The 26,920-nt window shown below is 50.5% G+C and overlaps 13 protein-coding genes across 13 annotated transcripts; 8 read left to right on the forward strand and 5 right to left on the reverse strand.

The window, feature by feature from the left end:
- Positions 1-359: 359 nt before the first annotated feature.
- Positions 360-869, reverse strand: N7481_004970 (uncharacterized protein; the record flags this gene model as incomplete). Its single annotated transcript, XM_057264189.1, has 1 exon — positions 360-869. One exon carries the CDS (start codon positions 867-869, stop codon positions 360-362), a length of 510 nt encoding a protein of 169 aa, XP_057121909.1.
- A 1,753-nt stretch (positions 870-2,622) lies between these two features.
- cbhB (putative 1,4-beta-D-glucan-cellobiohydrolyase) lies at positions 2,623-4,245 on the forward strand (the record flags this gene model as incomplete). The annotated part of the gene is made up of 1 exon (XM_057264190.1): positions 2,623-4,245. One exon carries the CDS (start codon positions 2,623-2,625, stop codon positions 4,243-4,245), a length of 1,623 nt encoding a protein of 540 aa, XP_057121910.1.
- Positions 4,246-5,548: 1,303 nt separating this feature from the next.
- On the reverse strand, positions 5,549-6,163 carry N7481_004972 (carboxymuconolactone decarboxylase family protein; the record flags this gene model as incomplete). Its single annotated transcript, XM_057264191.1, has 1 exon — positions 5,549-6,163. One exon carries the CDS (start codon positions 6,161-6,163, stop codon positions 5,549-5,551), a length of 615 nt encoding a protein of 204 aa, XP_057121911.1.
- A 1,097-nt stretch (positions 6,164-7,260) lies between these two features.
- On the reverse strand, positions 7,261-8,211 carry N7481_004973 (putative catechol dioxygenase; the record flags this gene model as incomplete). The annotated part of the gene is made up of 1 exon (XM_057264192.1): positions 7,261-8,211. One exon carries the CDS (start codon positions 8,209-8,211, stop codon positions 7,261-7,263), a length of 951 nt encoding a protein of 316 aa, XP_057121912.1.
- Positions 8,212-8,777: 566 nt separating this feature from the next.
- On the forward strand, positions 8,778-10,063 carry N7481_004974 (lactonase family protein; the record flags this gene model as incomplete). The annotated part of the gene is made up of 3 exons (XM_057264193.1): positions 8,778-9,030; positions 9,141-9,614; positions 9,708-10,063. The coding sequence occupies 3 exons, from the start codon at positions 8,778-8,780 to the stop codon at positions 10,061-10,063; spliced, it is 1,083 nt and encodes a 360-aa protein (XP_057121913.1).
- Positions 10,064-10,401: 338 nt separating this feature from the next.
- Positions 10,402-12,063, forward strand: N7481_004975 (putative alpha/beta hydrolase; the record flags this gene model as incomplete). Its single annotated transcript, XM_057264194.1, has 1 exon — positions 10,402-12,063. One exon carries the CDS (start codon positions 10,402-10,404, stop codon positions 12,061-12,063), a length of 1,662 nt encoding a protein of 553 aa, XP_057121914.1.
- An 831-nt stretch (positions 12,064-12,894) lies between these two features.
- sitA (TOR signaling pathway phosphatase SitA) lies at positions 12,895-14,309 on the forward strand (the record flags this gene model as incomplete). Its single annotated transcript, XM_057264195.1, has 4 exons — positions 12,895-13,048; positions 13,126-13,513; positions 13,598-13,929; positions 14,020-14,309. 4 exons carry the CDS (start codon positions 12,895-12,897, stop codon positions 14,307-14,309), a joined length of 1,164 nt encoding a protein of 387 aa, XP_057121915.1.
- A 473-nt stretch (positions 14,310-14,782) lies between these two features.
- Positions 14,783-16,810, forward strand: N7481_004977 (putative phenol 2-monooxygenase; the record flags this gene model as incomplete). The annotated part of the gene is made up of 4 exons (XM_057264196.1): positions 14,783-15,301; positions 15,371-16,255; positions 16,314-16,668; positions 16,731-16,810. 4 exons carry the CDS (start codon positions 14,783-14,785, stop codon positions 16,808-16,810), a joined length of 1,839 nt encoding a protein of 612 aa, XP_057121916.1.
- A 790-nt stretch (positions 16,811-17,600) lies between these two features.
- Positions 17,601-18,550, forward strand: N7481_004978 (aromatic alcohol reductase; the record flags this gene model as incomplete). The annotated part of the gene is made up of 2 exons (XM_057264197.1): positions 17,601-17,630; positions 17,690-18,550. The coding sequence occupies 2 exons, from the start codon at positions 17,601-17,603 to the stop codon at positions 18,548-18,550; spliced, it is 891 nt and encodes a 296-aa protein (XP_057121917.1).
- A 704-nt stretch (positions 18,551-19,254) lies between these two features.
- Positions 19,255-19,783, forward strand: N7481_004979 (uncharacterized protein; the record flags this gene model as incomplete). Its single annotated transcript, XM_057264198.1, has 2 exons — positions 19,255-19,659; positions 19,700-19,783. 2 exons carry the CDS (start codon positions 19,255-19,257, stop codon positions 19,781-19,783), a joined length of 489 nt encoding a protein of 162 aa, XP_057121918.1.
- Positions 19,784-20,829: 1,046 nt separating this feature from the next.
- On the reverse strand, positions 20,830-23,278 carry N7481_004980 (flavodoxin and radical SAM domain protein; the record flags this gene model as incomplete). The annotated part of the gene is made up of 3 exons (XM_057264199.1): positions 20,830-22,556; positions 22,597-23,178; positions 23,251-23,278. The coding sequence occupies 3 exons, from the start codon at positions 23,276-23,278 to the stop codon at positions 20,830-20,832; spliced, it is 2,337 nt and encodes a 778-aa protein (XP_057121919.1).
- A 941-nt stretch (positions 23,279-24,219) lies between these two features.
- On the forward strand, positions 24,220-25,688 carry N7481_004981 (putative dipeptidase; the record flags this gene model as incomplete). The annotated part of the gene is made up of 4 exons (XM_057264200.1): positions 24,220-24,457; positions 24,508-24,720; positions 24,780-25,087; positions 25,170-25,688. 4 exons carry the CDS (start codon positions 24,220-24,222, stop codon positions 25,686-25,688), a joined length of 1,278 nt encoding a protein of 425 aa, XP_057121920.1.
- A 131-nt stretch (positions 25,689-25,819) lies between these two features.
- N7481_004982 (NUDIX hydrolase) lies at positions 25,820-26,461 on the reverse strand (the record flags this gene model as incomplete). Its single annotated transcript, XM_057264201.1, has 1 exon — positions 25,820-26,461. The coding sequence occupies one exon, from the start codon at positions 26,459-26,461 to the stop codon at positions 25,820-25,822; it is 642 nt and encodes a 213-aa protein (XP_057121921.1).
- Positions 26,462-26,920: the final 459 nt, after the last annotated feature.

The raw sequence follows: 26,920 nt of genomic DNA on the forward strand, positions 1-26,920 counted from the left end.
CTGCCTGAACTAGTCAAACTAACCCTATTTTGCCTATTTTACTATTTAAGAGCGGTATTACCCTGGTGTTCATCTTTTTTATACTTCTAAGGGCTTCGGTGATTTATGTGAAATACTTGAAACGTCTGGATACTTTGTTTTGCCTCCCACTTGCATTGATTGCTTGTATTGTTGGATACAACAAAGCCCGTAAGTATACATCTGCATAACACCCACTGACTACATTTCAATTCTTACAAGTTCTACGGTGGTAAATAACTTCCTTTTTTTTATAACATTGATCCATTCCATTCCAAGGTTTCTTCTTCTATCTCTCGCTGGTATTCCCTATATTCCCAATGCTAAAAAAAAGTCACTTATCAAGGCGATGGTCCCCAAACTGGAACTCCCCGCGAGCCCGAGAGTATCCAATGCACCGACGGGAGTACCACTTGGGACTGAGGCAATGGAAATGCTGATTCAATGAGAATTTCTGGTGTCACCTCGGTTTGACTCTGCAATAGCAAGTCCCACGCCTCGTACTCTATCAGTCGTCGGCGCTGCTCTGTCCACTCTTCATCTTCATATGAGATTGCGAACATCTCGGGATAATGATCTTCACCTCCTGAGAAATTCCCTCGGTCGTCATGACTCGGTCCCAGCTCTGGTGACTCCTGCTGTTGGCACATCCTGTGCACAAGCATCTCAACGGACTCATCTTGGTCTACCTGGTGATCCACCGGGCCAGCCCCATTCTGCTTGATTAGCTGCGCATACTCTGACCACTCCCACTCCTCATACAATATGGCAAGCATCTCTGGATCAGACTCTTGGCTGGCCCACTCTTCATACGAAATCTCACAGATCTCAGAATCAGTCTCCTGGCTCATGTGGCGTCTAGCAGGGTCAGTATAGCCCTGCTCTGTGGTAAAATGGGGGTCCATGCCGTAAGAAGAGGCTAGTGATGCTGATGATGACTGCGACGATGGTAAGAATAACACTGAATAATGTTTGAATGAAGTAGGCGCTTAAGCTGACTACCTTATTGCTGATAGTTCTTGGATCTCGGGGATAAGTTGATCTTAATACACTCGAGGATCTAATGATATGTTTTTTTCGTTGCTCCTCGAGCCTCCATGCCATTCATGCTCCCGCATTGTTCTGAGTCTTTGTCGATTATTCGAAAACAATGTCTCATTCTCACCATGTTCAATCTTTATCAAGTTCACAAAGAATGCCTAAAATAGCTTAATAGACAATGCTGTTGTCCTTTGTATCGATTATCTCGGATTTTCTTTGCTCTACCAATCCTGCATTATCATCGAGGTAGTCCATTTTGGTTCTCATACTCGATGGCATTGGAGGTGGCCCTTTTTCCCTTTGTCCGGAGATAGTGCAGTTTAGTTGATTTCTTGCATAGATTATAATATCCCAATCATTTCAAAGCGTGCAAAAGGATACCATGGCCGTCCTCCACACGGCCAATCGATTTTAAATTGACAATACCTAGGTATATCCTAGATCAAAGGGACTTTAATTTGTCGAGATCTTTCATCCCACGCCCTCCACCTCGACCCTTTTGAATCATCACTTGGCTTCAAGTTTCCATGATCAATATGTTGCCACGCAATCTGAACTGCGGGATAATCACCCAACAAGAAGACTCGGACTTCATGCGTGATTCCACCCGCATACTACCAATAAGATGCCGGAAGGTACAATGTATCTACTAATAGATTTTATCAAATATTTACTGCGGAGTCTAAAGCCACTCCAAAATGGCTATGGAATTGATAGAATGGTATCGTATAATTCAGCCTGAGTTCATGCATTGTGAAAATTCGTAGTGCTTTTCAGGCTTTGCATAGTAGTTAAGACTCTAACATACGAGATCATCGGTAATATCAAAAGGCAACCCCGAGAATTCCAGTATTACTAAACCACTGTGGCGACCGGTCTTTGTCAATCCTGCAGCTTGGTCGATCGTAGGCTGTTCATTATTCACAGCATGCCTAGGCTACCATCGGACAACACCCCAGTGAGCCTGAGCGCATCACCAAAGTGGCGGCGGCTAAACTAGGAAAGCCCCTCCCGGCAGATTAAATCCACTGGGGTACGATTACCGACGGAACCCTGAAGAATCCGTGCAGAAACAGTCCCGTCACGAATCAAGCGAGCCCGTCTGATCCGGGACCCCCAGGGCAGCTTCAATCCATTTTAGGCCCATTTTTGACCAAAACAGCATGCTCGCCATGACGCTAGAGCTCTATTAAACTGTCTCACTCTCATCTAGACACGGACGCTATCTTGCCACGGCTCTTCAAAGCATGGTGGGGAGATTAGCTCCTAGCACAAGCATGATCCCATTCAGCTACAAGCAGCCTAGAAGGTATGGGAGCTGTCTCCGTGTCCGCGGAGTACTGGTCTGGCTTCTCCTTTTGGAAATCGAGTTCCTAGAATCATACTTTGGAGACTGCGGTGCAACGGACCGGACTCCCGGTATGAATGGGTGTATATCCATCTATTTACTCGCTGCATCATTGCGAGTAGATATAAAAGGGATCTGTGACCAACTCCAACGAACTCTTGCAACGACACAATCGACTAGGAGTTCAGTTCCAATTTCCATCATATCTATCCGAAATGGCTGCCGCTATCTCTTACCGTATTTACAAGAATGCCTTGGTCTTGTCTGCCTTTCTAGTTGCTGCTCAGGCACAACAGGTTGGCACATATCAGACTGAAACCCATCCTTCTCTGACCTGGTCTAAGTGCACCAGCAGTGGCAGTTGCACATCGACTGCCGGTAGCGTTGTCATCGATGCCAACTGGCGCTGGGTTCATAGCACTACCTCATCTACCAATTGCTATACAGGCAATACTTGGGATGCAACTCTCTGTCCCGACGATGTGACTTGTGCATCTTCCTGTGCGGTCGATGGTGCTTCATACTCAAGCACCTACGGTGTGACTACCAGCGGTGATGAGCTGCGTCTCAACTTTGTCACCACGGCATCGCAGAAGAATATCGGATCTCGTCTCTATCTCATGGAGGACGATAGTACATACGAGATGTTCCAACTTCTGAACCAGGAGTTTACCTTCGATGTTGATGTCTCCAATCTCCCCTGCGGCCTCAATGGAGCGCTCTACTTCGTCGCAATGGATGCCGATGGTGGCACTTCTCGATTCCCCAAGAACAAAGCTGGCGCAAAATACGGCACTGGCTATTGTGATTCGCAGTGCCCGCGCGATCTCAAGTTCATCTCTGGTGAAGCCAATGTTGAGGGCTGGGAACCAGCCGAAAATGACGTGAATTCTGGCCTTGGAAACCACGGCTCCTGCTGTGCTGAGATGGATGTCTGGGAAGCCAATTCAATTTCCAATGCTGTCACTCCCCACCCTTGCGACACCCCCACTCAGACTGAATGTACCACAGACGCCTGTGGTGGTACCTACAGCTCTGATCGATATGCAGGTACTTGCGATCCTGATGGATGTGATTTCAACCCATACCGCATGGGTAACACCTCGTTCTATGGACCGGGCAAGACTGTGGACACCAGCTCTCCCTTCACCGTTGTGACTCAGTTCATCACCAATGATGGCACTTCCTCCGGCACTCTGAGCGAGATTAAGCGCTTCTACGTGCAAGATGGGGAGGTGATCGGCCAGTCCGACTCCAAGGTCAGCGGTGTGACCGGCAACTCCATCACCACCGATTTCTGCACGGCTCAGAAGAAGGCCTTTGGAGATACCGATAGCTTTACTGAGCATGGAGGCCTTGCCGGTATGGGCGCTGCTATGGCCGAAGGAATGGTCCTCGTGATGAGTCTGTGGGATGACCACAACTCCAACATGCTCTGGCTCGACAGCACTTATCCGACCACAGCCTCCTCCACTACCCCCGGAGCTGCACGCGGTTCCTGCGATATCTCTTCGGGTGATCCCGACACTGTGGAGACTGCGGATGCTAACTCATACGTTATCTACTCGAACATCAAGGTCGGCCCAATTGGCTCAACTTATAACTCTGGCAGTTCCTCCGGTGGATCAAGCTCGAGCACCACTACTAGCAAAACGTCCACCACTAGCAAAACGTCCACCACCACCAAAACATCCTCGACCACTTCGTCTACCGGCTCGAGCACTACTGGAGCGGCTCACTATGCCCAATGCGGTGGAATTAGCTGGACTGGTGCGACCACCTGCGCTAGTCCATACACTTGCACCAAGCAGAACGACTATTACTCCCAGTGCCTGTAGGGAAAATTGCGGCGGAGATGGAACTTGAACGATGGAAACCAGAATGTCCCGGTGAATTTTGTTTAGCTGATAGTTAGGGTAGTGCGATATGAAATCTTCTTTCGGATGAACATTTTGCAATTTATCATAACTTCTAAATTTTCCTGGAACGTACTCACTCATCACCGTCAACCGACACGCTAGTGTACTTAGAGTGCTCGAGCACGGTGATGAATGTATCCTAAAGGTAACATCAGATGACTTCATTAATTAAGATTCTCAACCTTGTCATTCAAGTGCCCGTGCTAAACCTTTTTGATCCTCGGATATTTAAAAGCCCCCCCCGCAAACCTTGCCAATTGACTTCCGCTACCCCTGCATGTCAGCGCTAGTGGTAGCGCCTGCAGAGAGAGAAGTCAGCCGACTGTAAATACGGAGTAGTTGCTGCAGGGAAGCAAGATTTATTCACAATATACGGAGTAGCGTGTCGCTCATGCAGACTGCATGATTCTGCAGCAACGCCATGCGGAGGCCCCTCCGACTAGACAAGCCACCTCGTTTCCATCGGTCGAATGGATATTGACTTCTTTCCCCGCGTCTCCAATCTAGTCAAGTTATTCCCCGTACTCCCTTGTGGCTGTCGGGAAATTGGCACTTGCATGACCCTGAGGAATTTCCTTTGTGACTACATGGATGGTTCAACTTGGCGTCCTGCATGTGCAAGCGTACCTACCCCGGATACTTCGGGATTTCTTTCTTTCCATTTTCTCCATTTTCTACAATTAATATTCAGGAGGTCAAAGATGCGATCTAGCAGGGTGTATTCGATGCTGCCACCCATTGTCTGCGAATGTCCGCTATGACCCTGGGACCCATTTATCGAGCATCGACCAGGATCGCCAATGATCTACTCGGTTAGTCCCAGGACCTGACAGGAAACCGGATTACTTTCTAGCTTCATAGCATTTCCACTTTGGCCACCTAGGCAACCGTCTCGTCTTTCCAAGTCAATTCGGAGTTTGACAGTCTCGACACTGACCTTTCCAGGAACATCTTCAGACTATGAACTAGTTAGCAACCCCATTGACCAATTTCTACACTGGCAGTACCAGCGCCATTCAATGCGTATTTCGTAAATCATTCCATGAACGCACTGAGGCTCCACTATATACAAAAAGAGGTTTGTGGGGATGATGTAGTCCCCCCCTTTACTTTCTGCCCCAATTCCAGCCACTGGAGATTTCTCCACGCAAGTCCCACTCCTCGATGCAGAGCATATAAGAGAGGCAAACACCGCCTCTTTGGTTTGAATCTGGCTCTGCCCCTACTGAAGAGCAGCAACCAGCTCATCAACACTCTTCATCTCACGGGCGTTATTCTCGCCCACATCGAGAGCCACCAGGAACCGACTAACACAGTTGTAGCCCGCAATGCCAGTCGTAAGCTCGACGATTTCACGATCATCAAATCCTGCCGTCTGCAGCTCCGCAAAGACCTCATCCTGTACCTTGACGGTTTTGGTCATCTGGTCGGTATAGCGCAAGACGGCTCGCTGCTTTGGAGACAACACACTGGTCTCGAGCTCGGTCAGGTTTCCCTCCGCAGTGCAGGGCAAGGTGCGAGCCACTTGTAGCTCTTCGGGCTTAATTCCACCCTTCAAGGCGAGGGGCGCATGAGCATTCCACTCATATACAGCATCGTTCAGCACGGCAACACGGCAGACCGCGAGCTCAAGGATGCCCAGATCGACAACGGTGCGTGTGCGAATAGCACCTATGAAGCTATTCCAGCCATCCGCGACGGGCGGGCTATGCAGCAGGGACAAATCCAGAGGGATAAGGGGACGAGGACTCCTCCGGGCCGCGATACGGGCATAGATGTCCGCCGTGTCGGCGGGGGCATCAGCGGGCGGAGTGTTGGGGGCGTAGGGGAGACGCATGGTGCGGGTGTGCTGCTTGGCTGGAAGAAGTCTCAGTTTCAAAAAAGGTAGAGCCCGGCGTCTCGGAGCATACATCAACTGATTGGATTCTTGTATGCGACTCTCAATCACTCGCATCCCTCCCCCCCACGATCAGCCGAAAACAAAGCCACCGGCATCGTGGCGATCGCCACAACCGAAAACGGATCGCGTCGCTGCCGAAGCGCGGGGAACATCCGGTTAATCTCTTTGCCGTTGGGTGGGGAAGCCTTTCTCCGGCAGTCGCCACAGCCGATAACTTTTTGGTTTGTACGGGGTGAGGTAAAAGCGAATTGCCATTGCGTTGTGTACCCGTGGGGAGAGCTTTCCTTTTGGAATTCGGTGAGTGAGAGTAGAGGACTCGTAGGAGTTGGGGTTGGAGTTGAAGTTGGAGGTGAAGCTAAGATTGGTGGGGCAAGGCATTAATTAGTAGACAGCATTCTACATACACAGCACTCGATACTCAGTAGACTCCGTACAGACACCGTGACCTTTTTCATTTAATGCATCCATGACATTTATTCACTGAGTTAAATTATGGTACATTGTATTTTTAATAAACTCCACACTACTTAGAATGTCCCTCCTATAAAGTATCCGTGGATGCCCCGTAGTATAAAATATGTATGCATTACCCCAGATAAGCATCTCTACCTCCCCAATGATTGGACCAAGTGCAGGTACAGCTGCACGTGGCAGCCTGGTTCCCAATAGCGGCTCGGATCGTCAATCACGACGATACAACTGGTTAGCGAGTGGAGGCCAGATATCCAAGCCTAGAGGGTATCGAGTATAGCGAGGGGCAGCTGCATGGTTCGTGCGGATCTTCCATGTTTTCTTTTTATACTAGTCTAGTGAGTTGTGAGTTACGGTTATCTTTGTTACGGTCGAAGATGTGCAGATTATAGTATAAACATGGTAATGGTAATTCATCTCATCTTGATATGGTGTCGAGGAAAGTAAACTGGCAAGAAAATACAAAAAGTATATCAATCGCTAAGTCCAAAAATGCAATGCCAGCTTTTCACCCCCACTTGGTCGTGCACGAGCTCACGAGCTTAAAGCTTAAAGCTTATCGCTTAGAGCTTCTGCTGGGCACCGGAACCGCCCTTGTTGAAACGCTCAAAGGAGGAGACGGGAGGGGCCGAGTTGGGGTTGGGGTGGTGCTTCTTCAGGGCCATGGTGATGGGGTAGTTCATATCCAGAGTGGCCTTGGGGTCATCGGTCTTGGGGTTGAAGTCAACAACGAGGTCGTCCTTGACAGCGAAGACGGAGTCGATGTCCAGGTGAGGGTCATCGGAGGGGTAGATCTGGTTGATGACGGTGGCGTAGTCGGGGTGGGTGACCATCAGGTGGATATGGGCGGGACGCATGGGGGAGCGGTCCATGACATTGAGGAGGACACCGGCGGGGCCATCGGTGGGCAGGGAGTAAGGAGTAGGGTGGTAGCAGTACCAGTAGAACTCGCCCTTCTCGTTAGAACGGAACTTGCCGCGAAGGTTGTTCTCGGACTGAGTGGGGTCCTGGAAATCGTACTGGCCGTTGGCGGAAGCTTGCCAGATATCCAGAACAGCACCGACGATGGGAGCGCCGGTCTCCATATCGGTGAGAACACCGTGCATGTAGGTGACCTTGCCGTTGGGCTTGGGGTCCTGAATGATAGAGTCGCCGAGAGCGCGGAAGGGAGCGTTGGGGGACCAGAAGGGGCCCAGAATGACGTTGGAGGTGGGGGACTCGCCCTTCTCGGTGACGATCTTGTTGGCGATCTCATCGACCAGGGACTCGAGACCGATCACATCGCAAATACGGTGGCACTCGTTGCGAATGGGGGTGCTGATCTTGCCGATGGAGTTGATAAACTCAACACCCATCATCCACTCCGCGGGAGTCAGCTCGACCTCACGGGCGAAATCGTGAATGTGAGTAATGAGGGAACCCAGGATCACACGAGCACGCTCGGGAGTGTTGGGACCCATAGCGTTCACCACATATGGGGTGAAGTTGGGGTCGAAGCGGGCGTTAGTCGACATGGTGGTGGTGGTGGTAGTGTGGAGTATAGAGGGATATGGGATATAGGATAGAAAGTGCAAATGCAAGTGCAAGTGGATGAACTGAGATAGAATGAATAACTGAAAAGATCAGTGGAGGAGACCCTTTTATAAGGGTCTCTCGCCAGTGTCATAGACTCGACAGTGGTCCCTCAGTGGTCACTTGGTAAATCGGCAGAGAATCCGGAGTTGGAGGACTTCCTCGGCATCGGCGACTCCGCAACTCCCGGCGGGAATGCGTTTTCTCTTTTGGTTGAACCAGTCACATCAACTCAAATTATTCCATTTAGGACCATAGTCCATCCATATCATCTGGATAATCGCTGCCGCCCTCGCTGCCGACTTCCCCGCCCCCCGCCAAAGTCTTATCCCCGCCGCCTATATTCTGTATCCTCGACTCGGCTGAGAGAGCTGCATCCCCATTATATCGTATATCGTATCGTATGATTCGAATTCTACGTTCTTCCCCTTTCTTGTGTCAAAGGAATATCCCGGGCTTCAGCGCCAAATCCAGCTCACGACCCTTTTCGCAATCTCCTATCACCACCATGAAGCACCACCTGATGGTCGGGACGTGGACCGCCCCCGGGCGCATCTACACCGTCCAATTTGATGATGAAGCTCTCACCTTGGATCTCGTCAAGAAAACAGATATTCCAGAGGCCGAGCCCATCTCATGGATGACCTTTTCCCACGACAAGAAGGCCATCTATGGTGCTGCCATGAAGAAGTGGAACAGTTTCGCCGTCAACAGCCCAACTGAAATTGTTCACCAAGCTTCCCACCCTGTCGCCGGTCACCGTAAGCTTCTCCCGTGTTGAAAGGCAGCATGAGATCAATTGGAGAAATTCAATTGACATTTCTTTACTCTCATTTTGCCCATCCGTGCTCATCATCTTTTTTTTTTCCAGCTCTCGCTGCTAACGCCGACACCAACACCCGCGCCATCTTCGTTCTGGCCGCCCACCAACCCCCCTACAACGTCTACGGCAATCCATTCTACAACCACGCTGGTTATGGTAACGTCTTCTCGGTCACCAAGGACGGCCAGCTCGATCAAAATGTGCAAAACTACGAATATGATCCCAAAACGGGCATCCACGGCATGGTCTTTGACCCCACGGAGACCTACCTTTACTCCGCCGATCTCTCGGCCAACAAAATCTGGACGCACAAGAAGGATGCCGAGACCGGTCAATTGACTCTGCTCGACTGCCAGGAGGCTCCTCACCCAGGCGACCACCCCCGCTGGGTGGAGATGCACCACACTGGCAAGTATCTGTATGCGCTGATGGAGGCGGGCAACCGTCTGGCCGTCTACGTGATTGACGAGCGCACTCACAAGCCCGTCTTTACTCACATTACCTACCCACTACTTCCATCCGGTGAGTTAACCCCCTCCCCCTCGAAATCGCTTTTCCGGGGATCCAGATCGACGGTTAAGGTTAAGGTTTACCAAAGACTAACTATTGCCCCAGGCCTGCCACCTCGGAATAAGTATCGTGGCGACGTGACTTTCACGACCCAGAGTGGCGAGTACCTGTTCGCGACAACTCGATCCAATCATTTCGATGTGACTGGCTATATCACCGCGTTTAAGCTGGGTCCCTCTGGTGAGATTGAGCGCCAGCTCTTCATTAACCCCACTTCGACCAGCGGTGGCCACTCCAACGCGGTCAGCCCGTGTGATTTCAGTGATGAGTGGGTAGCCCTGTGCGATGATCAGCTTGGATTTGTAGAGATGTACCGCTGGCGCGATGAGAAGCTGGCTCGAGTGGCGCGGGTCGACATTCCCGAGCAGGGCTTTGGTATGAATGCGATCTGGTATGATTAAAGATGAGATGAGACGGATAAAATGAAAATAGACCAATGATAGAAAACGAACATAATTGAATATACAACAAAGTACCAATATGAGAATACTGTGGTAACCACTAACTCGTAGTTTATACTCGTAATTTATACTCGTAGTGACTCTCGGCAGTGGCTTCGGTTGCGATTTGCTTTCTTCCGGCAGTGAGGGGCAGTGGGGGAAGACATTTGCAAAGACATTTACTATATTCAAGTTCTTTTATTCTTGTATTCATTATCATTTATTCGCTGTTTACGTCTATTCTTCCTATTCTTTCTCCCTCTCATCATTTGGTCTATTTGATCTCCTCATCTCCCACAATGCCTACTTCTGGCCTCCTCTACGTCACGATGCAGCCCAAGGGCTCGCTTCCTGTCGCCCAATTCCACGACTGGTATAACTCGGAGCATGGCCCGCTGCGTCTCCGTCTTCCCTTCGTTTCTAATGGCTTTCGATTCCGGGCCACCGATGGCGAGAAGCCCGAGTATGTCGCCCTCTACGACATCACCGATATGGACGAGTTGACCCGCAAGACCTACCTCGATCTGCGAACGGATCTGATCAAGACGGAGCGTGAGAAGAAGACCATGGCTCAGATTGACGTCGGTCGATTGCTGTATGACCTCGTGGATGAGCGCAGCATTCCCGATTACCGCCCACTGGAGTCGCAAGCCGACACCGATGCCGAGACCCGCGGCAGCGTCATGATCGCCGTCACTACAACCACCCACTCAGACCCCGAGAAGCAGGCTGAACATGACCGCTGGTATCGTGAGGAACATCTGGAGATGCTCTCGCGTGTCCCCGGTTGGCGCCGTAGCCGTGTCTTCGTGACTGCTGCCATTGATGCCCAGGCCCCGCGTGAGACCCTCGCCCTGCACGAGTATGCGCCCGTCAACGGCCTGGGTGGTGATGCCCACAAGGCGGCCATGAACACCCCCTGGCGCGAACGTCTCCAGCAGGATGTCGTGGCCTCGAAGCGTCGCCGCGTTTACCAATGGTACTACACTTTTGGCCCTGCCCCACGAGAGCTCAGCTCGCTCGCTAGCCCCGACTGCGCCGGGCCCTGGTCCTCCAACGATGGCAAGACTCGCACTCTCCCCTCCACCACTCGCCCAGCCGTCGAATCCTACATCACCACCGCCGATGGTGTCGAAATCCCCTACCGTCTGGAGGGTAGCACCGACCCGGACGCACCCGTCGTGGTGTTGAGCAACTCCATCCTCGTTGACTGGCACATCTGGGATCGATTCGTGGACGCCTTCCTCTCGCGCAAGGAGAACCAGAAATACCGCGTTGTCCGCTATCTCACTCGTGGCCGTCGCTCCGACAGTGGCACTCAACCCGTTAACATCGACGTTCTCGCCTCCGACCTCAACACCCTCCTCGAACACCTCCGCGTCTCCCCCAAGGGCGCCCGCCTCATCGGCGTCAGTCTGGGCGGCGTCACCGTCCTCAACACCTCCCTCCTTTTCCCCGAGCGCGTGGGTGCCTTCATCTCCTGCGACACAAATTCATCCGCCCCCGAATCCAACCGCAAAGCCTGGGGCGACCGTGTCGCGATCTGCGAAGAGGAAGGATCCGTCAACGCCGAGCAGGAGCCCATCGTCGGGGAGAAATTGGCCGAAGTGACCACGCGACGCTGGTTCGTCCCGGAGTCCTACGAGACGCAGCCCGAGGTGCTGGCGCATGTCAAGGAGGCGGTTCGCAACAATAGTCTGAAGGGATTCGCGCATAGCGTACAGGCACTTTGCGCGTATGATATTCGGGAGCGTATGGGTGGTGCGACAGTGCCGGGATTGTTTGTTGCCGGAGCGAACGATGGTGTGTTGCCGCAGACGATGCAGAAGATGGCGGCGGATCTGAAGGGAGATGCTGAATTGAAGATTATTGAGAAGGCTGGACATTTGCCGATGGTTGAGCAGCCCGAGGCATTTGCTGGGGTTGTGAGTGAGTTTTTGGGCAAGATTGATGGTAATTAGAGTATACCCGTGGACCTAGACACTCCCGGGCTAGACTAGTAAATATATATCGTGAAGTATACCGTGACCTGGGTATACTCTAGTACTTCTCTACTACTACACCCTCCAGTACTACCAGTACCTAGGTACTTTATACTACAGGGCTAGCTATGCCATACTTTGCGGTTTTAGGGTGAAGTAAAGGTAAAAAAGAAAGTAATTACTCTAGCATATGCTACTACTATATCCATTCATTACTATCCCCTAAGCCCCTAAAGTATGGCATAGCTATATCTAGTACTAGTACTTTATATATAGTTATAGCACACTTTAGGGGTTTAGGGTTAAGTAAAAAAAAAGAAAAGTAGTAGTAGTGATAGTGTATTCCCTAGCATATATTACTATTACCATATCTATTCTTTAGTATCCCCTAAAACCCTAATGTGTAGTATAACTACTATATTGTATACTGTGTAGAGTGTGGAATAGGGTATGTATCATAATTGACGTAAAAACTACTCAACAATGGAATGGCGCAATGGTTAAGTTCACCGAATTCCTTCGGGTGCCCAGGTTCGAATCCTGGCTCCGACGTTGGTCGGAGTGGCGCAGTGGTTACCGCGTTCGGCTGCTATTTCCAGTCATCCATTGTTTTTGTTTTGTTAATTTAAATCCAGCAGTTTTTAATGCTGCTTGATTTATTTTTATTTATTTATTTTACTCAAGTTAGTCTATTTTGTTGTGGTGCTCAAGTGCCCTTGTCAGTTGGACGGCTGAGTGGATCACCTGGCCTACTCCTTCTACTACTACACACTCCTCCGCTACTTCACTCCTCCCCTCCACATCCCCGCCATGACCGACAATAAGGTCCCCCAGCCGGGGCCAGCCAAATTAAAGCCCAATGCCGGTCCCGACGAGTGGCTGGAAGCCGCAAAGGACTGCAAGTATCTGTCCGAAGCCCACATGAAACAGCTCTGCGAAATGGTGAAGGAATATATGATGGAAGGTGAGTGAACCTGTCCCTCAATCCTCCCCTCCACCACCACCACCACCACAACTCACACAGACCCCTCCTCCCACTAGAATCCAATATCCAACCCGTCGCTACCCCCGTTACAATCTGCGGTGATATCCACGGCCAGTTCTACGACCTTCTCGAGCTCTTCCGCGTCTCGGGCGGAATGCCAGATGGCTCCGAGCTTGATGCCCCTCAAACCTCCCCCTCCGTCATCACCTCCGCCGACATTGAGCCTCCCTCCTCCATCACCGATCCCAAGGTCCGAAAGAAGATGCGCGGTTCTCAGCACGATGACGAAGAAGGCGAAGACCCCGAACCCTCTCACACTCGCTCCGCCAGCGAGACCTCCTCCGCCCTAAAGCTTAACCGCAACTTTGTTTTCCTTGGAGATTATGTCGATCGCGGATATTTCAGTCTGGAGACTCTGACACTGCTGCTGTGTCTGAAGGCGAAGTGAGTGCCCGCCCGCTCTAGTATGAGCGTCAGGATGGATGGCTCGAAAGAAACAAAGGCTGACACAACTCTCACCACTCACAGATATCCCGATCGCGTGACACTGGTGCGAGGCAACCACGAATCCCGGCAGATCACCCAGGTATACGGTTTCTACGAGGAATGTTTCCAAAAGTACGGGAGTGCATCCGTGTGGAAGGCCTGTTGCCAGGTTTTCGATTTCATGACGCTGGGCGCCATCATCGACGGCAAGGTTCTGTGTGTCCACGGTGGATTGAGTCCCGAGATTCGCACTCTCGATCAAGTGCGCGTGGTGGCTCGTGCCCAGGAGATCCCTCACGAGGGTGCTTTCTGCGATTTGGTCTGGTCAGACCCGGATGATGTTGAGACGTGGGCGGTCAGCCCCCGAGGCGCAGGTGAGTGATCTGTTCATTATTCCATTGATGACACCATTTAGTCGGTTTGTTTGGAATACTAATGAGTGGTGTTTTTCTCTTTTTTTTTAGGATGGCTCTTTGGTGATCGTGTGGCCGATGAGTTCTGCCATGTCAACGACCTGTCGTTGATAGCACGGGCTCACCAGCTCGTGAACGAGGGATATAAATATCATTTTACCAACCAGAACGTGGTCACCGTCTGGAGTGCGCCTAACTACTGCTACCGATGTGGTAACCTGGCATCAGTCTGCGAGATCGGAGACGACCTCAAGCCCACCTTTAAGCTGTTCAGCGCCGTGAGTGATGACCAACGGCACATGCCAACGTCGCGGCCGGGCCGCAGCGAGTACTTCTTGTAACATGTTTGCAATTCGATTCAATTCGATTCAATTGAAATTGAAATTGCAATTGCACGGGCGCAGGCGTTGGGTTGACCTTTGGGAATGATGAGCATACATAATGATCTAGAGACGAAATCATGTCTATACTCTGTCTTTTTTGACTGTAGATGTAGCTGTCGCTGTAGACTGTGTGGATAGGTTGCCATACTTGCTTAGCTTTGTCCCCAGGTGTTCCACCACCCCCAGATATCAAGTACCCGGTACTCAGTACACGGCAGATGCAATCCGGAGTAAGCCACGGCCTTTACCGGGCAGTCGGCATTGCAGTGGAATGGGTTCGCTGATCATGATATTGCCTGCCGAGTCTCCCCCAGCGGCAACCGGAACGAATCCCGCAACATCCGGAATGCATCCCGGAGCACCGCCATAAAGGTATGACCCCCCCGGGAAAATGGACGGATCCGACGCACAGACAACTTCATATCGAAACCATGCAGCCCAAAGAAAAAGTCGACGTGCTCATCTGCGGTAGTGGATCTGCTGGTCTTTGTGCGGCCACTTGGCTTGCCCGCTACGGTGTGCGCTGTAAGGTGTTAGAGCGCCGCGATGGCCCCATGGTGATGGGCCAGGCGGACGGAGTGCAGTGTCGCACCGTCGAGATCTTTGAGAGCTTTGGAATCGGCGAGGAACTTCTTCGTGAGGCATTCCATGTTCTCGAGGTCAACTTCTGGGCCGATGATGGTAATGGAGCTATCAAGCGGACTGGACGTACCGCGGATACTCAACCGGGACTATCGCACCAGCCTCATGTCATTCTCAATCAGGCTCGCATCAACGGACTTTTGATTGAGTTGATGCATAAGTATAATGGCCAGGAGATTGACTATGGGTACAATGTTACCTCCGTCCAGGTCGATAGTGCCTCTGCAGCAGATCCTGAGTCCTACCCGGTGACCGTGACTGCCGACAAAAATGGGGTCATTGAGACTTTCGCCGCGAAGTATGTATTGGTGAGTATGATGATATCTTCTTTTCAGTGCTTTCCAATAGGTCTTAAAAATCTCTAACTCAATACATAGGCCTGCGATGGTGCCCATAGTACCGTGCGCAAAGCTCTGGGTTACAAGATGATTGGAGACAGCAGCGATGCCATTTGGGGTGTGATGGATATGATTCCACAAACCAACTTCCCAGACTTTCGGAAAAAATCTACCATTCGATCCAAAGCCGGAAATATCATGATCATTCCCCGAGAGGGTGACAACAACAATCTCACTCGGTTCTATATCGAACTAGCCCCGGGAACAAACCCGAAGGATGTCACACTGGAGAACCTGCAACGCAAGGCCCAGAGCGTCTTCCAACCTTACCAAGTGCAGTTCACCGAGACTGTTTGGTGGTCGGCATATGCTATTGGCCAGCGCCATGCAGACCTTTTCCACAAAGACCACCGCGTCTTTCTGGCGGGTGATGCGTGCCACACCCACTCGCCCAAGGCCGGCCAGGGCATGAATGTCAGCCTGCAGGACGGGTACAACATTGGCTGGAAGCTCGGAGAGGTCTTGACAGGCCTTTCTGATCCATCGCTGTTGGAGACATACGTCCTGGAGCGGCAGAAGGTCGCTCTCGATCTAATCAATTTCGATCGATACTTCTCCAAACTATTTTCCTCCGGCGCCAAAACCACACCCGCTGAGTTTCAAAAGGGCTTTATTGAGTCTGGTAAATATACCGCTGGAATGACCACCAAGTACGATGTTTCTTCAATCACATCTTCCCTGGCATCGACAGAGCTTGCCTCGAATGTCGTCGTCGGCATGCGGTTGCCCAGCGCACAAGTCGTGCGATTCTGCGACTCCAAGCCTCTCCAGCTCATGACATCGCTCAAATCAGACGGCAGATGGCGTATTATGGCTTTTACAGGCGATCTTTCTATCCCAGAGAACCGCACAAGATTGAACACGGTATGTTTGTCGGTGCGGGGAGAAAATATTTGTTTTCACAAGCTAATATGTTGCACAGCTCGGAGAATATATTTCTTCTCCAGATGGACCTATTCGCACTTTTACACCACGCTCGCATAGTCTCGACAGTCTTATTGAAAATATCGTCATCGGCCACGGTAAACGATATGATGTCGAGCTCGAGCAAATCCCAGAGTGTTTCTACCCAATGACTGGCAAGAACCAAACGCGTGGTAAGCTATACCATAACAGCGTCAGCGATAACCTTGAATATGAACTAAACCGAAAATCATCAGATTTGCACAAGATCTACTACGATGACGAGAGCCACAACCAAGGGCACGGTCATGCATATGAAGTCCTCGGCATTGACCCGAAACAGGGGGCTTTAATAATTGTCCGCCCCGACCAATGTGAGTACCATCCACCTTATAAACAGCACAACGCAATGCAGAGTAACTAAACGTGATTCTAGACGTGTCTGCCGTGATGGATTTGAGCGACTATGCCGAGATTGGCAATTTCTTCAATGGATTTCTCCGGCGTCAAACGTAGGTTGGCAGTCCCTGGATGTGACGAGAATGTTTAAATAACATCAAGGTATAGAGAGAAAGGGAATAAATCTCAACCATCCCCTCTAGTTGAGAGCAGGCTTTAGAAAGAGAGTGATTGTGGAAGTACGCGGCCATGTAGAATCTACAGCCGTGGCGTGATGGCGGGGATTATTGTAATAATTCAAATAAGCATATGCATTATTGCGACTAAGTTTTCAGATAAGACAGGTATCTTTCAATCATGAAATTGAAAACATCTACTTCGTACACGTAGCAAATTGCCCGGAGATAGCTCTGATTAATTACCAGTTAAATAGGTCCCTAGGTGAACGTATCCGATCGGCGGAATACCACCACAGAAATGCAACCAGTAGTTGACAAAGATACAGTTGATAATTGAAAAAAGCTGCATTTGCGATGGTAACTATCTCCCCAAATCCGCTTAATCATCGGAACTTTCCCCATTGCATAATCACGCCAGTCGGCTTCGGAGGCTGCGATAGGAGGCCGAATGGATTCTATAAGGCTGACAAACACCGAGCGGAGCCATTCCGCGCATTAGAAACGTCGCGCCATTCGAATCAAATTCACCATCGCAGATGAGGTGATACAAAAAAAATATAGGTGATGACGTGTGCAATATTAGGAATCGGCCTGGGTTGGAAATGGTGTATATAAGTGTCGATGCAGCCCAGCCATGAGGTGTTCACTGAATACTGGGAGTTCACTACTATCCAACTCAACAACTCCTTTGCTCACTTCCAAATACTACACAATAATACTACACAATTATGGCTATCTCTAAAGTGGCAGTTGCCGGAGTAAGTTACGCTTGGATGGTTCTTTTCTACAGATTCTTGGAAATAGCTGACCAGAATAGGGTACCGGCAACCTCGGTCCAGCCATTGTCAACGCCCTGTTGACTGCGGGCTTTGAGGTCACCGTCCTCAGTCGATCCTCGTCACACAAACTGGATCCTCGCGTCAAAGTCCAGGAGGTTGACTACAACTCGCAAGAATCCCTCACCACAGCACTATCAAGCCAAGATGCGGTCGTCAACGCCCTCGGAGTCGGGGTGGTCGCTCGTGAAATCCACCTTCGCCTCGTGGAAGCTGCCCACGCCGCCAAGGTCAAGAGATTCATCCCATCGGAATTTGGCAGCGATACCGTACACCACTTGACTGCACAACTGCCCGTATTCGGTGACAAGGTTGCCGTCCTGGAAAGACTGAAGGAGATCTCAGCCCAGGATCAAGAATTCAGCTACACCGCAATTATCAACGGCCCTTTCTTCGACTGGGGTCTTGAGAAGCAATTTTTCCTCAACCTTGCTGGTCCAACGACACAAATCTACGATGGTGGCGACGTGCCAGTGAGCACCACAACTCTTCCCGGAATCGGCCGTGCTGTCGCTAGCGTTCTACAAAAGCCCGACGAAACCAAGAATCGCCCCGTCTACGTCGCAGAAACAGTCTTCACACAAAATAAACTATTGGAGTGGTCAGGCAAGGCCGATAGAATTGAGAAGATCCCTGTCACCACCGAGGAGTTGGAGCAGAAGGCCTATGAAGCGATCAAGCAGCCCACGCCTGACGGTGCCACATTCGCCCGCAACCTCATCTTGCGAGCTATCTTTGGAGGTAAATTCGGAGGTCATTTCTCAAAGACCGATAATGAGCTGCTTGGGGTGAAAGAACTGTCGGAGTCAGAGATTAAGGATTTGGTTAAGCAGTATGTTTAGTATGAGATCAATATGACTTCTACTTCTTATTTATTTTTCTACCAAAGAGTCTGTCTGTACCGTAGCAATAGAGTGAACCCCCCCTGTAGCCATTCTGTATTGCCTTTTTTTTTTTTCTGAAAAAATGAACTGTTCTTTTGCCGTGTGCATTGACACACGATGATCTTGTCATTTCGTTGGCTTGCCCAGCCTCGTAGCTCGTTCTCGTAATGAGACTACCATATCTCCTCAAGTTGGAGACTTAAATCAAATGACGCAAGTGGACAGTAAATTAGACAACAAGGTATACACTAGTACATAAGTAGTCAGGATCGTATCAGGAGTGAACAGAGCCATTAAGGTTATCAAGCGGGTCCAGTTAAGCAGGTCCTATGGGGTATCTTCCGCCTCTCGTTCAACATGTTTAAGGTAAATGTTCAATTTGGCTGGGGCGTCGAAGCTCCTGATTATGAAATATTAGTAGTAATTTTGGGACGCGCTGGTGTTACCTCAATTGCGACTATGGAACGTCCGTAATTGAATATCCCCATCGGGAACGGCCCGTTATTTAGGAAATTGGAGGCATCATTCGGCGGTCATAAAGATTTCCGTTTCTATCAAATTCTAGCTAACTTGGAATTTACCTTTCAGACCTCACGAGTACCATCAGCAAGAAGCTATTCACGTTATATTCGCATACTCCGCTTTCCGCCAGGGTTTTCACCATGGGATACGGCGGCAAGACCTTTCGAGTTGATCGATCTGGCAGCAGCTTTGATCTGCGTAGCTCAAAATATTCGAAATGCCAAGGTATCTTACGCGATATCCTCAGAGCTGAGCAGGATTTACGAGAGTTGGTTCAACTTGAGGAAACTTTACAGCACAGAGTTATAGCCTTTAAAAAGGCCTCATATATCGAACCGGACGCGACACAGATAGAAAAGATCGAAAAGCAGCTAGAGGAAACTCAAGCAAAATACGCAAGAAAAGCGCACGATCTATACGAATGCGAAATCTCAATTCCAATGGAGCTCAAAGATGCCTATGATAGCCTGAGGCATAATCCTAAATGGTTCATGCGCGAAGGAATGGTCAAGGATTGTTCTCAACGAGGCGGATGTTGCAGCCGGGTATGTGGATGCTGCGAGCGAAGACATCTGTCTAAGAAAGGCCAGGGTCACTGCACCTTTGAGTGCTGGTGCTGCTTCAGCCATCGAAAGGTCGAACTCACAGATGAAGACAAAGGATATATGAAAGAGAGTTCAAGGAAATTACTCAACTCTTTCAACTACCTTGAGCGTGTGGGAAATTGGCATTTTGATCAATTAAGATTTGGAGAGCTTTCGAAAACCTCTACCTCAAAGCCCCAAAAGTCGAAAGGAACCTTCGCACGGATTTTTGGATTAGGTTTCGTTGGTCGGGGAGGTTTATGAGAAGGTACCCCGAAGTCGCTGTCCGATTTTTGATGACGACGTTGATACCGATGGCTCATGCACTGTATTCAATACTTTAAACTAGACATCCATGCTATATGGTTCCTGGCTCAAAGTGTCGTTTACTTTGATGTTGATAGGGGGCTATTCATCCTATTCCGCTTGCTCCACCCTTCTCGAAGACTTTTGGCGTGAATGGCCTAGCTACTATGGCCTGGTCTCAGGGGAGACAGTGGGTTGGATCGGTAGCAAGGGTAATTCTGATCTCCCAGGTGCCATAGATGTCAACTTGACTTTGAGCGAGCCATTGCGGGCGGTTTCAATTTCTGATTCATGTCTCGGCGTCTCTATTTCCAGATACATGGGCGATCTCAATCTATTTTTGCACGTCTGGTAATAAGTTTTAGGACCTTCCTAGTGGGATGCCTAATCCCCTTTAGCCTAAAGGTAATCCTTACTGGTACTCATCCAAGTCGGAAGCCTGTTAGCTTCCCATGTAGGTAGCCATGTACCTGAGTCTCTAGAATAGTAACGTGTATATTTGAGTGACGGAAACTGTAACTATTGAACAAGTTCATTGAAGGGTGTACTCTAAGGCAGACTTTTATGAACCAATTTTTGATATCTGGGCCGGCCAATGCATGGCGCAGTCTGCGTCCAGTATAAATATTGCAGCAGATGCTGCTATAAAGATTCGTAAAATCATGGCAGATGGGAGACGACACTTGAATCTGATAGGATCGCCTTGGGGACAGGAGGAGTGGGTGTTGAATGTATTGAGCATTCGAATGGATCTATAGCCATTCATCCACCACTCGGAATGCCGTCCGAATGTTCGGGATAGGGGAAGCCTGACAACTTGTCACTTCATGAGTCCTGGGCCTGGGCCTGGACGTGGGCATCGACTTGGGCTTGGGCTTCGGCGGGGATAAGATGGGTCGGCCTAGGCTTGGCGTTCTTGCGGAACCACCGTTCATCATCGGGGTTGAATCCGCCTTTGCCGAAATATGCCCACTCCTCAGTCTCCATCATGTAGTCCTCTGGGATGAAAGGGGTGCCGTCGGCCTTCTCTCGCTCCAGCAGTTCGAAGAAGCGCTGGTAGTCAATGCGGGTGTGCCACTTGCCGTTTACCTTGAATCTGTCCGATGCGATCAGGATACAGCAACTGTGTGCATGCTCCGCAGCAATGCCGTATTGCAGACCTCGGCGCTCTAGCTCCGCGTTAAGCGCAACGCAGAAGGCGGCGACCTCTTCATAGAAAGGCACGTTCTTCATCGTCAGGCCGGCTCCGGCGCTGGTGCTGGTTCCGCAAAATGTGACACCCTTGATCTCGACCAGGCCCGGCAGAGCTTTCTCAACCAGGTTCGCGTATCCCTGCACTTCGTCATCAACGTTGAATCCATTGACCAAGGTAAGTCGGAAAACAGTGCGCTGGTAGCTTCGCTTTTCGCGGAGAATATCCATGCAGCGTTGGAATCGCTCCCAAAAGTCGCGGTGCAGGGGGCGATCGATCTTGCGCAGACTCTCGCGGTTGCTGGCGTCGATCGAGACGTAAAGCTGGGTGACACGGTACAGTGCCTCCAGCTGGTCGGGGTGCTGGGCATTGCAGACAAGGAAACTGGAGATGCGCTCATTGTGCAGCATTTCAAGGAAGCGGTTGATGTGGGGATAGAAGATGGGTTCACCGACAAGACTCAGGGCGCAGTGTCGGATGCGCATCGCCTCGGCAAAGCGCTCCGCACGAACACCAGGAACACCGCGCAGCATCTTAATCTTCTTATAATGGCCCTCCTTCACACCGTTGAAGATCAGCTCGGGTTCGTCCACCTTCCAACGCCATGTGGTTCCAACAGGATTTGTGCCGTGACGCCAGCAGAAAATGCACTTGTTACTGCAAGAGAGTGAAGGCGTGGCTTCCATACACAGGTGAGACTTGATACCGTAAAACGAGTATTTGTAGCATGAACCGCGGCCACGCAGAGCAGACTTGGTCCAGCGACAGATCTTCACACCGGAGTGCGAGCCAACAATAGAGTATCCTTGCTTGGTCAGAGCGGTGTAGGTCGGAGAGGTCTTGGGGACCATCTCTTTGGCGGTGTCTGTGATGGTGACGGCTTTTCCAACGGTGGTAAAGTCAACAGGGAGTGGCGCGGCGGAATCACCATTCATCTTGATATCTTCAAGATCGACCATGGTTGAGGACTTCTTCTTTCCAACTTGTGACTCGTCCTCGTCCTCCACATCTTCCTCGTCACTCTCCATCGCATCACCGCTGCCACGAACACCCTCGCCAAGTCCTCCGTACTTCAGAATGTCTCCAAAGATATCCAGCAGACCTTCGGTCCAGTCCTTCAGGGCATTTTCAGCATCGCTCTTGACATCACCCATACCCAATGGATACACACGCTTGCGACCAGTCAGTTTGGCCATCCAGCGATCGACTTCCTTGGCCTGCGAGCAGAATCCCTGCTCTTCGGTTGGCCATTCTTCCTTGTCTCCAAAACCGAAGACCGAGTAGCCCGCCAAGTTAGCAAGGGGGGGCCGTGTCGATTCGGAAGTCATTGTGGGTTTCATCCAGGTGACCCAAGAAGGTGCTGAGTACGGTGTCGATGTTATAGGTGGGGATCAGGATACAGTAAACGTAGCGGGTATCGGGGGAGGACGACTCCGGGACGGTGGTGAAGAAATCGTCAAAGTCGATGTACGAGATGTCATGGAGTTGCGGGGGAAGAATGCCTTGTTCGCGGTTCTCCGAGCCAGCCTGCTTTTCAGCGGCAATGCGTAGATCTTCCAGAAGAACATTGGCATATCGCTCGGTGGTGGTGGTCAATGAGGCGAAGAAGACGATAGGCTGGATGAAAGACACCGGCGGGCCATTGTCATTATTTTCGTCGGATGGACGGCGGCCGCCGATGGTCTTTGCTGGCTTCTTCTTCCCTTGCACGCGCTTAGGCCCCGATGCAGGCTTCGCCGACTTGGGCGCGGGCTTGACAATTTCCTTTGTGGCTGGGGTCGGAGGGGCAATCTGTTTTTCTGCGGGGGCATCGAGTTTCTGAGATTTCTCGGGCGATTGGCCGCGGGGCGAGACGGGAACTGAGGATGAGGTAGCGGTCTTGGATCGCGACTGGGATTGAGTGTAGACACGGAGGGTGATGAAGAAGACGGACACGACGACGAGGATGGGCAGGCGATAGGCATGCCAGACAGCCAAAAGGCCTGAAAAATGTTAGCGCGGGCGGTGGCAAGTAGAAGAGAGGGAAATAAAGAGCGGGAGTGTGTGTAACTCACTGTCAGTCATGGCTGGCGCACCAGTCATTATGTATACCTAGGTATGTGTTCAACTTGAAGCAAAGTTGAACAAACCGAGAGTGTTGAGACTGAAAAAAAGGACCTCGATGCAGAGAGTTGAGGTGGAAAAGAGTGCGGGAGGAAAAGGTGGAGCGGGGCGGAGTGGGCGGAGCGGAGCAATGAGCATCTCGTGATTACTCAAAGTATACAGAGTAATGTGTATACTGTAGTGTATACTATAGTATATAGCATATACTCATATAATTCTGCTAACTTAGAAGAGTACCTGAAAGAGTAGGGCAGTATACTAGTACTCTAGTAGTACTAGTAGTATGTGACTATAACTAGTAACAGATCTACGAGGATGGACAGACTCTTACTGGCACTTTATATACAGGAGTTGTACACACTATTATATTATTCCTTCAAGTTTATAAACTGAAATAGAGTCTAGTTGATGTTTACAATCATGTTTGTGGTCTATATTCAAGACAATACACATGCAATAGTAGTACTCGTACTTTCGCATCTAATGGACGTGGCCATCGGGGCTTCAGATATGACCAATACATCTGCAATGAGCATCCAATTCCGAGTCTGAAGCTCAATTGTACTCGTTCATTCAAGAACACTGACAAACTGGTTTCATTATAGTACTAGTCTTCTGCATCATGCTAATACTCTGCTGATCCTGATCCTAGTATACCAGCACGTGACCTGCGGTGGTATTCCAAGGTTGACTCGGACTCTTTACTCTTCGTCTTCGGAGAGTATTTGGTTGGGGGATTCCATGCATATATCCATGGACTGAGTCCCAGAGCTACTACTAACTGTCATTTCCCCTTCCTCTCCCCTTCACCTTAGCACTGTTTTATTTATCTATTTATCTCCGGCCATCCACTCTCACTTAAAAGTGGACCCTGCCATTCTTGGAGTCCCTCCGCATTTCCCCCCTTCAACTCTCACGCCATGCCAATCGACGAGAAAGACGAAGTGCAAGCGAAGACAACCCCCACCCTCTCCTCAGAGTCTGGTCCTTGGGTTGTCCCTCAGCATAAATCTTCTAGTCGCACTTGGCTGTTGTTTCTCCTCGCTCTGGTCGGAGCAGGATGGTTTCTTGGGCCCCGCTGTTCGCACCGGATGCTCCGCACGCCCGCCACCCTGCAAGATCGCGTGCATAACATCTTAACAAACACCCCGTTGATCGGTGAGTTTCACTTCCTCGACAACCTCTATTTTGACTAATCCCCATTCTAGATGGCCATGATGACTTCCCCATCTTGATCCGCGAGCGGTATCACAACCACATCTATGGCCCCAACTTCACCGAGTCCTTTATCCATGGGAATCTGTCCGGTCATGTCGATCTGCCTCGTCTAAGGCGTGGCTATGTTGGTGGCACTTTCTGGAGTGTCTTCGTTCCATGCCCCGCAGATGGCACGGACTTTTCCGATGAGAATTATGCACCGAGTCAGGAATCTCCCAGTGCACAAAACACAAACAACCCCATACTGACTGATTCCATGCAGGTGTCCGGCAAACCGTCGAACAGGTTGATCTCATGGCGCGCGTGCAAAAGGCCTTTCCCGAGATCTTCTCGAGGCCGCCCAATGGCACCACCGCTTTGCAGGCGTTCCAGGAAGGCAAGATCATCTCGCCGCTAGGTATTGAGGGCCTGCAATCCATTGGCAATTCGCTCGCCCACCTCCGCATGTTCTACGATATGGGTGTCTCCTACGCGACACTGACCCACAACTGCCACAACAAGTACGCCGATGCGGCCCTCGTCGAACTGCCGGGCGGCGGTATCAAGAAGGCGGACCCGATTTGGCATGGCGTGAGCCCGGCTGGTCAAGACCTTATCTACGAAATGAACCGTCTCAGGAATGATCATTGATCTGGCTCATGTCAGCGTGCAGACCATGCGCGATGTACTGGGTGCTGGCAAGTCTGAATGGCCTGGCAGTCGCGCTCCAGTGATCTTCAGCCACAGTTCAGCACACGCTCTGTGCCCGCATCCTCGTAATGTACCTGACGATGTGCTGGCGCTTGTTCAGAATACCAAGTCAATCGTCATGGTTAATTTTGCTCCGGACTTTATTTCTTGCACCGCTTCCGACAACGATAATGGTCTTCCCGATACAGATCTGGAACATGCGACCCTGGAGCGGGTGGCGGATCACATCATGCACATTGGAACCGTCGCTGGATTTGACTACGTCGGGCTAGGAAGTGACTTTGATGGTATTCCGACTACGCCGCAGGGGCTGGAGGATGTATCAAAGTTCCCGAACCTGATTGCCGAGCTGCTGCGGCGGGGCGTGAGTGATGAGGACGCAGGTAAGGTGGCCGGAGGCAACCTGCTGCGCGTGTGGCGGCAGGTTGATCAAGTTGCACTGGAAATGCAAGCCAGAGGGGACCACCCCGCCGAGGATTAATTTTTATATGCTAGTCACTATATTGATTGATTGAAAGCATCTACAACTTGAATATGAAATTGTTTCAGCTCAGCACTGAGCCTACCATCAATGTCATTGAATTTCCCATCATATCCCTTTTAGTATATACGTTATAAAGATTCCTTCGTAGACCCGGCTTGCTGTTTTCGAAACCAAGCAAAGGCCCGCACAAGATTCGGTCCATGATTCCAATTTGCAGCGAATGGCAGTTGAAATTTGCCTGTATTGGACTGCATCACTTCTCGCACCTCCTCTTCCAACGCCCAGTCAAAGGCCTGATGCTCGGTCGGTTCCAGGCGAACGGGGATTTCCTCATAGGGTCTTTTGGCCTCGTAGACATCGAGGATGAAGGAGTACTTTGCGATACGCAGCATGTCACCGTTTCGGCGTAGATGTTGCCAGCTGTCGACGGCCACGAGATCCACAATGCGCGACACATTGAGTCCAGTTTCTTCCAGGACCTCGCGCACCACGCCGTCTAGCAAAGTCTGGTCGATATCGGGCTCGCTGGCACCACCGGGGCCTTCCCAACAACCGCCCATTGTGTCAGTCAAGGCGCGCTGAATCAGCAGAATGCGCGGGCTGGAAGTGGAAGTGGCATTGGCATTGGCATTGGCATTGGTAGATGGGTGCTCGGCGAAGATGTACCCGCCAACACCGAAACTCTCGAATTCAGGTCGACTGGCGCTAAACTCGGCCAGGGGCACATTGAGGTATTCCAGATGTGGGGCAACCGTGTATGGAGATGCCATTGTTGGGGGATGTTTGTGTTTGTGTTTGTGTGATGAAGTGGGCGCGGAGGATTGATAAACAACTTTCAATCCCAGTGAGTCAGGTGGAATACGAGGCTGATGAGGCTGATGAGGCTCCAGCATTCATGTCATCCACGCTTCCCAGAATTCGGTATAGCCGGATTTTATAGTTTTGAAGTGGATATGATACTCTTTATCTATTGGTGTTTTTTGGCGAAAAAAAAAGGCAACAGGTTATAACTAACTTATGGTTACTATGTCTGACAGAGTGTCGATGTTATGGTCACCCCGTATTGATTTTACATATACTCAATCAGAAGAATTTGTATTCTTTTTCAGCCCGACAGACCTTGGATGGATAGGTAGCGTTAAACTAGTACATTCTACTATTAGTTAAACAGTATCTGTAGCAAAAGACTAGAGAGTTGGACAGATATTGGGGAGAGCATGGACTATAGA

The sequence above is a fragment of the Penicillium waksmanii genome (genome assembly GCF_028829765.1).
Source record: "Penicillium waksmanii strain IBT 27052 chromosome Unknown utg000005l:1.0-5232799.0:1.0-5237142.0, whole genome shotgun sequence".
In the NCBI taxonomy this organism is placed as follows: Eukaryota; Fungi; Ascomycota; class Eurotiomycetes; order Eurotiales; family Aspergillaceae; genus Penicillium; species Penicillium waksmanii.